Genomic DNA, 10,684 nt, shown 5'->3' on the forward strand with positions numbered 1-10,684 from the left:
TCCTCTCCTGCTGATGTTCAGGTGTATATCAGTATGTAGTGTCTTTACTTTAAAGAGTCCTCTCCTGCTGATGTTCAGGTGTATATCAGTATGTAGTGTCTCTACTTTAAAGAGTCCTCTCCTGCTGATGTTCAGGTGTATATCAGTATGTAGTGTCTCTACTTTAAAGAGTCCTCTCCTGCTGATGTTCAGGTGTATATCAGTATGTAGTGTCTCTACTTTAAAGAGTCCTCTCCTGCTGATGTTCAGGTATATATCAGTATGTAGTGTCTCTACTTTAAAGAGTCCTCTCCTGCTGATGTTCAGGTGTATATCAGTATGTAGTCTCTCTACTTTAAAGAGTTTTCTCCTACTGATGTTCAGGTGTATATCAGTATGTAGTGTCTCTACTTTAAAGAGTCCTCTCCTGCTGATGTTCAGGTGTATATCAGTATGTAGTGTCTCTACTTTAAAGAGTCCTCTCCTGCTGATGTTCAGGTGTATATCAGTATGTAGTGTCTCTACTTTAAAGAGTCCTCTCCTGCTGATGTTCAGGTGTATATCAGTATGTAGTGTCTCTACTTTAAAGAGTCCTCTCCTGCTGATGTCCAGTTGTATATCAGTATGTAGTGTCTCTACTTTAAAGAGTCCTCTCCTGCTGATGTTCAGGTGTATATCAGTATGTAGTGTCTCTACTTTAAAGAGTCCTCTCCTGCTGATGTTCAGGTATATATCAGTATGTAGTGTCTCTACTTTAAAGAGTCCTCTCCTGCTGATGTTCAGGTGTATATCAGTATGTAGTCTCTCTACTTTAAAGAGTTTTCTCCTACTGATGTTCAGGTGTATATCAGTATGTAGTGTCTCTACTTTAAAGAGTCCTCTCCTGCTGATGTTCAGGTGTATATCAGTATGTAGTGTCTCTACTTTAAAGAGTCCTCTCCTGCTGATGTTCAGGTGTATATCAGTATGTAGTGTCTCTACTTTAAAGAGTCCTCTCCTGCTGATGTTCAGGTGTATATCAGTATGTAGTGTCTCTACTTTAAAGAGTCCTCTCCTGCTGATGTTCAGGTATATATCAGTATGTAGTGTCTCTACTTTAAAGAGTCCTCTCCTGCTGATGTTCAGGTGTATATCAGTATGTAGTCTCTCTACTTTAAAGAGTTTTCTCCTACTGATGTTCAGGTGTATATCAGTATGTAGTGTCTCTACTTTAAAGAGTCCTCTCCTGCTGATGTTCAGGTGTATATCAGTATGTAGTGTCTCTACTTTAAAGATTCCTCTCCTGCTGATGTTCAGGTGTATATCAGTATGTAGTGTCTCTACTTTAAAGAGTCCTCTCCTGCTGATGTTCAGGTGTATATCAGTATGTAGTGTCTCTACTTTAAAGAGTCCTCTCCTGCTGATGTCCAGTTGTATATCAGTATGTAGTGTCTCTACTTTAAAGAGTCCTCTCCTGCTGATGTTCAGGTGTATATCAGTATGTAGTGTCTCTACTTTAAAGAGTCCTCTCCTGCTGATGTTCAGGTATATATCAGTATGTAGTGTCTCTACTTTAAAGAGTCCTCTCCTGCTGATGTTCAGGTGTATATCAGTATGTAGTCTCTCTACTTTAAAGAGTTTTCTCCTACTGATGTTCAGGTGTATATCAGTATGTAGTGTCTCTACTTTAAAGAGTCCTCTCCTGCTGATGTTCAGGTGTATATCAGTATGTCGTGTCTCTACTTTAAAGATTCCTCTCCTGCTGATGTTCAGGTGTATATCAGTATGTAGTGTCTCTACTTTAAAGAGTCCTCTCCTGCTGATGTTCAGGTGTATATCAGTATGTAGTGTCTCTACTTTAAAGAGTCCTCTGCTGCTGATGTTCAGGTGTATATCAGTATGTAGTGTCTCTACTTTAAAGAGTCCTCTCCTCCTGATGTTCAGGTGTATATCAGTATGTAGTGTCTCTACTTTAAAGAGTCCTCTCCTGCTGATGTCCAGTTGTATATCAGTATGTAGTGTCTCTACTTTAAAGAGTCCTCTCCTCCTGATGTTCAGGTGTATATCAGTATGTAGTGTCTCTACTTTAAAGAGTCCTCTCCTGCTGATGTCCAGTTGTATATCAGTATGTAGTGTCTCTACTTTAAAGAGTCCTCTCCTGCTGATGTTCAGGTGTATATCAGTATATATTTTTTAGGAAACAGCTTTAAAAAACCAAACACATCAAATGTATTTATTGATTAAAGGAAAACTGATGAGCTCGGAGCTAGCCAGTAGGATTTATTAATAATGGTTTTGGTATTTATATGACGTTTGTTGACAATAGAAAAATATGCAAAAAAATCCCCAAATATCCAACCATCTGGTCCGGCCTTCCAACATAATGCTCCAGCTCTGAAAAACCAGAATGAGATAAACAGTAATACCTGCAGTGACCGTATGGAGTGAGACGGACAAACAGAGGGTTCCCCGTGAAGCTTTTCAAAACAGATTCACAAACGAGCGAGCGGACGTCACTCCCAGTTCGTGATCAGACGGAATAATGTTTAAGTTCAGTCTGTGTGTGTTTTTGTTTCAGGATTCCCGCTCCAGCTGCAGGACCTCGTCTCGTAGGGTTTCCACTCGGGACAGTTTCTCCTTCTGGTCCATGGTCACCTCGTCTATTTCTCCCGAGTCCACTTTCTGCTGCAGGTCCTCCGCCTGACGCAGTTTCTTCTTCAGGTTTTTCAGCTTCTTCGCCCTCTCTGCCGCTGAGGCGCTGCTGTCGTCGGGCGGATTAGGAGGATTACATTTAGACGTCTTCTCGTTAGCGTCCTCTGAGATGGAGACGTTTTCCACGGCGTCGCTCACAGAATCCACGTCTCCGTCTTCCTGCTGTTGTTTTCGTTTTTCTTTGCGCTTCATGTTGCGTTTCGCCGCCTTGGAGAGACCCGCGGTGTCGCTGTCGCCCGCGGGTTTCTGCTGCTGAGACTCAGGCGCACTCATCCCCGGAGGAAGGTCGGATTTAACCTTGAAGAACTTCACAAACTTGTTTTCATAGCTGCAGGAAACAGAAACGCAGGGTCAGACACTGAGGAGGGCTGTCTCAAAGCACGATAATCCTTTCTAATGAACATCAGCAACCTTTTATGGACCCGAGTATCTTCTCTGGTAGCAAACTGCTGAATTTTTCGAAAAAAATCAGATTTTTTTTCGGAAAAATTTGAATTTTTGAGAAAATCTGAATGTTTAGGAAAATCTGAATGTTTAGGAAAATCTGAATTTTTAGGGAAAATCTGGATTTTTAGGGGAAATCCGAATTTTTAGGGAAAATCTGAATGTTTGGGAAAATCTGAATGTTTGGGAAAATCTGAATTTTTGGGGAAAATCTGAATTTTTAGGGAAAATCTGAATTTTTAGGAAAATCTGAATTTTTAGGAAACATCTGAATTTTTAGGAAAATCTGAATTTTTAGGAAAATCTGAATTTTAAGAAAAAAATCTGAATTTTTAGGAAAATCTGAATTTTTAGGAAAATCTGAATTTTTAGGAAAAATCTGAATTTTTAGGAAAATCTGAATTTTAAGACAAAAAAATCTGAATTTTTAGGAGAATCTGAATTTTTGGGAAAATCTAAATTTTTAGGGAAAATCTGAATCATCTGATTTTCAGAAAAAAGCCATCACACGCATGTGATGCTACTTCCATTCTTGAGAGGATCAGAAATACATGCATCCTGAGACTGAAGCTCAAGCCGGGGACCAGGGAAGTTTTTCTAACATGATGATTCCTATCGTCTGCTTATCTGTATTATTGTGTTTGTTGGAGAAGCCTGTGACCTAAGATTTTCAACGACATAATTACTTTATAGCTAAGTCAGTTTGACAATAAAGAACCTTGAACCTTGATACACATTTGAAAAGAAGTGATTGTGGGCGCTGATAGCAACAAAGGAAAAATGCATCGATGTGTTTGATCACAACGGCCCGTCCACACGGCGGCGTGCGTTGACGCTTGCCGGCGGGCGGGTCTGAAACTCGACCAAAAACCAATCACATGAATCTCCCGCCCCTGACACACAAGCAGCGGTTTGATTGGCTAGAGCTTATACTGGCATATGATTTGATTGGCCGACGCTTCTGCTGAGGCATCAAAAGTTGAACATTGCTCAACTTTTGCAGCGAGCCACGCCAGCAACGCTCCGCATCGCTTCCCACAATGCAGTTCGGCGAAAAGTGACGTCACCCCATTCAAAGTGAATGGTGAAGCGTCAACGCACGCCGCTGGGTGGACGGGCCTTTAATGTGTGCATGTTCGTATTGTACCGTGTATAACAACAACTGAATGATTCAACTGAAAATAAAGAGTCTTCTGATCGAGCTTTGCAGAGGGACAGGAAAATAATAATTAGTTTTGATGTTTACATAATTAATAACTGATTTCTTAGTGAAGAACTCAAGCACTGGAGCTTTCAGTTCAAACCAACTCTTTGGTATCAAGGGGAGAGTTTAGAGCCAGTCGCATATACACTTATTTGAACGCCTGTTTTTGCAGCACAGTTTTAGGGGAATTTCACCCTTTGCAGACGTTTTCATTTCTTTCTATTTGTGCAGGTTCTGTAGCAGCTGTAGTAGAAGAAGAAGTATTGTACTCACACTGGAACCTCCTCCTGGGGGGTGTACCCGTCCCTCACCTTGCGAGGTTTCCTCCACGTCCCGTCGGGTCGCTGCGTGGAGGCGATGAACTTCCCTGCAGAGAAACAGGTGACGCATGTTAGAGCATTTAAATATATAGATTTATTTGCATGAATAAAAGAGCACATGTGCGGCCAGCAGAACTTTAATCCCCTCTCAGACTTATCTCAGGTTTGTAAAAACTCCTTTTCTTTCTGCTCTGCTTCTTGTACACTATTTTCATAACATTTCACTTTATTTATTTTATGAAGGTAACAATGGGCAATGTGCTTTCTTTATTCATGTTCACTTTGCAAGTCAAATGCATGAAACAACAGGACGAGGTGGAAGCTGGATTTATCTTTGCATATATCCGTGTAAATATAAATATGAAACACAGTTGAAACTCCAATAACTGTGTTCATAAAAAAGAATCATGCTAGCTTAAACTGCACTAAACCTACACAGAAAACCACATGTAGTTTCAGTTCAAGCTGTTTCTTCCTGTAGTTCCAGTCTCTGTCCAGCAGGGGGCGGAAGAGCCTCACTTTACAAACACATGTCTAACTCTCCATTTCCAACTACCGCAACCTTTTAGAATATATGAATACATGTTCTTTTCTAATGACTTTGACGAACCACACAATCTGTGAACTCTTTAAATGATCATTAGAAATGTATTTATCCAGCGTTGCCTGTAACTGTCACTGTTTCTAACTTTTAAATATGATATTCTTCTTATACATCCTGCCAAATGATGTAGTTTAAATACTTTTGTATAGAAAACAACGTCAGATGTATTTCTTTATCGGGTAGGCAACAGATTTTCTCCAGATCAACAACCTATTTCCTTCTACTTTTTTAACCTGAGATGCTGTATTGATCACCCAGATTATCGGGCTATTAAATGTCAAATCATTTTAATTTTTGATATTCAAAATGTGGTCTCAAACATTAATGTCAAAACCAGTTTATTAGGAATAAAAAGTATTTTATTTGTGTTTATTTCACTGCCTCTCTGTGGACATATAGTGGTTACGTTCTAATGTGTAATTGTTGTGTTTGTCTTGTTTGTGACTTCATTTGTTTATGTCATTTTGTTTGTTGTTTACCTGTCTTGCTGTACTGTATGTTAGGACCCCCCTGAAAACAAGGTGGTGCACACAAGGGGGTTTCTCATAATAAATACACACAATATTGAACTATAAATATGTTTATTCATGTGTATATATGTAATACTTATTGTAAAAATAATACATGTACAGCTAATTGCGTGTATATTATCATTTGTCAATAAAAACAAATAAGTAGTAACAGCTCAGTAGCTACATTTAGCTCGTTATACAGAAGAGTGTTAAGGCAAATTGAAATACTTATAACCCTAATTTAATAACATAAATATTAATAAAGTAACTTCTGACAGCAGCATGTATTACATTAGTTTAATATCTCAGTACATTAGAAAATAAAGGAGAGGATTTAGCTACAAGCTAACTAGCAATGATTATTAGCTGCAAAACAAAACATCTGAAAACTATTCTTGGCAATCAATGTCTGCAGCTGAGAAAATAAAGACTATTCATATCATATATAACATTCATTTAATTTAATATCAAAGTGTTTAACAGTAATGAGTGATTGAGGTTTAGCTATGATAGCTACAAGCTAATTAGCATCGAGCATTAGCTACGAAACCAAAACGTCTAAAAGCTATTCAATCTATTGAAGCTATTAAAGCAGTGGCTGCAGATGAGAAGATAAAGACGATATACAGAATAAACGCCATTCATAACATTAGTTTTACATCGCGTTGTTTCGTTATAACCAAGGGAGTGGGTTTAGCTTCAAGCTACATAGCATTAGCTGCAAACCAGAAACATGAGAAGTTAAAAATCAGTGGCTGCGGATGAGGGAATAAAGACTGATTATATTATGTATAACGTTAATTTATTTTTGTATTAATAATGTTACTTAATAATGAGTCAATTAAGTGCAAGGATGTATAAATGGGGTGTAGATGTGTTAGCTTGAATCTACCTAGCAACAAGCATTAGCTGCCAAACAGAACATCTGTTGGCAACCAATGGCGGCAGAGGAGAAAATACAGGCTGGAACCATTGAATTCTTTATGTGTATTAATACATAGGGTTTGTTTCGGTTAGACACAGACCATCTTTCTTACCGTTGTCATCCTCGAGATACGGAGTTGCCATTTTGGTGAACCGTGTAGCCCCGCTCATCTCGGAGACGAAACAGAACTAATCAAACGCACCTCTTTTCACTGGGAGGTTTTTTTCGTTCAACTTTATTTAACAATTATTGCAAAACATGAGAAAAACGCACATAAACATCAGTGTTCACAAGCATAGGTGTAAAGTAACTAAGTAGATTTACTCTAGTACTGAGTACACTTTATAGGTACTTGTACTTCACTTGAGTATTTCCATCTTATGCTACTGTGTACTTCTACTCCACTACAGTTCAGAGGTAAATGGTGTACTTTTACTCCACTACATGTATTTAATACCTTTAGTTACTTTACAGATGTGGATGAATGATGTGAAATATAATCAAGTGTTTAATAATAATAATAATAATAATAAATTCGATTTATAAAGCACCTTTCATTGCTCACAGCAATCCCAAGGTGCTACAGGAGGCATAATAACAACAAACAAAATAAAACTAAGTTTAATCAAAAGCTTTTTTAAAAATAAAGGGTTTTAAGCCTTTCTTGAAGGCCTCAGTGGTCTGTGGAGTCCTCAGGTGGTCTGGTAGGGAATTCCACGGGTGAGGGGCAGCTGCACAGAAAGCCCGATCCCCCATTGTGCGGAGTTTGGTCCTCGGGGGCGAAGCCGATGGTCAGTGGAGCGGAGGTTGCGTGTGGAGGCTTGAGATGTGAGAAGTTCCTTCAGGTATGGAGGAGCGTTCCCGTGGATGCATTGATGGGTCAGTAGTGCGATCTTGTATTCGATCCTGAATGAGACAGGAAGCCAGTGGAGGGAATGAAGGACGGGTGTGATTTGGTTGTATTTTCTCCCATCAGACTTTAGTTCCACCTGGAGTAAATCCACCAGCTACCCTGCAGTATACAAAGTCATTCAGACTAGCTGCACCTTTACCAGCTTTGAGAACACTTTCATGATCAATCATTATAAAACATATCATATATATTATTCTGAAATGGACCAATCTGCACAACGACTACTTTTACTGTCGCTACTTTCACTATATTTTGATGAGAATACTTTTCTACTTTTACTTGAGGAACATTTTGAATGCAGGACTTTTACTGTAACAGAGTATTCCTACACTCTGGTACTTCTACTTTTTACTCAAGTACAAGATCTGAGTACTTATACTTATACTCAAGTACAAGATCTGAGTACTTCTACTTTTAGTCAAGTACCAGATATGAGTACTTCTACTTTAACTTTACCACAGAACCTCACATTCAGGGACATTGCACTCATTTAAAATGTCTGTATTTACTATTTATTACACCTGTATTTATCTATAATAATAATAATAATAATAATAATAACAATAATAGGTTTATTTATTATAGCACCTTTGACAGAAATACAATTCACAAAGAAACAAGAAACACAAGAAAGAACACAAGTTCAAATGAAGACCACAGAAACATGAATACAACATGAGGCAGACATTGAAGATTAACATAGAAACGAAAGGAACAAACATAGGAACAGAACACATCATCATCATCATCATCATCATCATCATCATCATCATCATCATCATCATCATCATCATCATGTGTCTAAGCCCTGCACCTTATATTCGTTCTGTAAATGAACGCTCTTTCTTACTCTGTGCACTCTGGTGGGATGCAAACCGTGTTTCCTTGTTCTGTGCAGTGACTATTTGACTATCTGTTCTCATGTTATGATTCCAATGAGGACGACGCGCCGGGCGGCTCGTGTTGAAACACCTTTCTGGGATGTAGAGTTCCGGGCGGTGCGAGGATACAAATCGAGCGAACACTATTTTTCTTCGGAAATGACGAGGTGGATCGCGGGTTGCCAGGTTTGATCCGTTGCCTCCTTTAGGGTCAATGTATAAGTTAATTAAATAAAAACGTATTTATTTATATAGTTAATTTAAAGCTAAATTACTTTCAGCCCGAGTTTCAGAGGATGTTTAATGTAAATGTAAAACATATGTTTAGACTCCCACAATTATAAACACAACCAAAAACAACAATTAATTTTTAATTATTATTTTTATTATTCGTAATAATATTAATATATTTGTATTTATATATTTTAAACATTATTGGGGGGTTTTATTCAGATATGCTTCTTTTTCTAATGGCCTTATGATCTATTATCATTATTATTCACATACAAAAAAGACATTGTAACCTTTTTTGTATTTTTGCTGTGTTTCATTTGACTTCATTATTTGATCTAAACACTTCCTCCAAACCTTTTGACATATAAAAGCATGCATACTTGTTTGTTATGTAATTCATTGCAGTAACTCAGACAGCACGTTGTAAACACAGGTCAAAGGTTGAGTAGTTCAGTCTCTGCGTCACGAAACGAATCTAATGTACTGTAAAGATGAGATGTCCCACATCAGGCCGCTGCACACAAAGCTTTGAGTCACTTTTCTCCTCCTGTGATCCTGATGATAGTCCCGGGAACACCGAGGCAGAGAGGTGTTGGTCTGTCCCAGATCTCAGAGACATCAGGGACACGATTTACTTTATTTTTGGAGCTCACATCACCTCTGACATGTTTATCAGATACACTCTCAGGAATCCTCCCTGCTGTAAAGATAGCGGCTCAGGAATTTAAAAGATTGTTTCTTTTCCCCTAAACAAAGCTAACTTCATCATTTAAGTTGCACTGACGGCCTTTTTCTTATCACACATAGTGTTACTGTTTTTGTTACCATTTAAATAATGAATTCTATTTATTACTTTTATTTTAAATCAAATGCACCTGTTTTAGATCATATATTTATTTTGATGTGTTGATTTGCAGGTTGGTTGTTATTTGTATTGTTACTGTGTTTTATTATATTAACTAGCTATTTATTGCTATTTATTAAATTAAAAATACTGCTATGAACACTATACAATGTCTCTTTTTTTGTAGATACCAGAATACATGACACAATGAATCTTTGTAATATATGTATGTTCTCCAGTTTAAATAATCATACCAGTATTTAAACAATGTATGCTGGTCACCTGATCCTGGTAAGCTTCCAGCATGGTATATTTAATACTATTATTAAACATAAACTGGTGATAGATGGATGCTGGTTTTTTAGCTGGCCAGGATGGCTGGTTCAGCTGGTTCAGCTGGTGCACCAAAGCTAAAGCAGCTAAACCAGCCATCCTGGCCAGCTAAAGTGTCCACAACCCCTCTAAACCAGCCAGGCTGGTCAACTTAGCTGGTCAGGCTGACCAGCCTGACCAGCTAAGTTGGTCCAAGCTGTTTTTTTCAGCAGGGTAGACGCGGCGGCAGACAGGGAGAATGAAAAGACATGGATACAAATCAAAGAAAACGAAAAGAACAAGGTGGGGCTGAGAAGGCAAGGGAAAAACAGGTGAAGTCACTCGCAGGTGAAGCGTATACATGTCGCAAAGTGACAAACCTTTTTGGTAGCAGCCCTGCTACAAGCACTATCAGCAGCAGCTTAGAGCAAGTGCAAGATGATGAAGAGAATAATGAGGGCGCGAGTTCAGATATACAGCCAGCCTCCTGCGTTCATGATGAGGGACAGAGAGTTGAGCTGCTGGAAGAACCCGTTGACCTTTCATGTGGCCGGACTGGGTCAGTTTCCAGGGCTGAATTCTAGTCCCAGTCCACCCCTGGGTGTATATCAGTAGGTAGTGTCTCTACTTTAAAGAGTCCTCTCCTGCTGATGTTCAGGTGTATATCAGTATGTAGTGTCTCTACTTTAAAGAGTCCTCTCCTGCTGATGTTCAGGTGTATATCAGTATGTAGTGTCTCTACTTTAAAGAGTCCTCTCCTGCTGATGTTCAGGTGTATATCAGTATGTAGTGTCTCTACTTTAAAGAGTCCTCTCCTGCTG

At 38.7% G+C, this 10,684-nt stretch overlaps 1 protein-coding gene across 2 annotated transcripts; it reads right to left on the reverse strand.

Annotated features, from left to right (window-relative positions):
- Positions 1-2,163: 2,163 nt before the first annotated feature.
- pym1 (PYM homolog 1, exon junction complex associated factor) lies at positions 2,164-6,923 on the reverse strand (the record flags this gene model as incomplete). Of its 2 annotated transcripts, none has more annotated exons than XM_079675289.1 (3): positions 2,164-2,998; positions 4,592-4,685; positions 6,792-6,923. In XM_079675289.1, 3 exons carry the CDS (start codon positions 6,847-6,849, stop codon positions 2,533-2,535), a joined length of 618 nt encoding a protein of 205 aa, XP_079531415.1. In that variant the 3' UTR covers positions 2,164-2,532. The 2 variants fall into 2 exon arrangements, with proteins under 2 accessions (XP_079531415.1, XP_079531414.1); XM_079675288.1 differs by having other exon boundaries at positions 6,780-6,849.
- Between the last annotated feature and the right edge of the window lie 3,761 nt (positions 6,924-10,684).

The sequence above is a fragment of the Notothenia rossii genome, assembly GCF_949606895.1.
Source record: "Notothenia rossii genome assembly, chromosome: 4".
Classification (NCBI taxonomy): domain Eukaryota; kingdom Metazoa; phylum Chordata; class Actinopteri; order Perciformes; family Nototheniidae; genus Notothenia; species Notothenia rossii.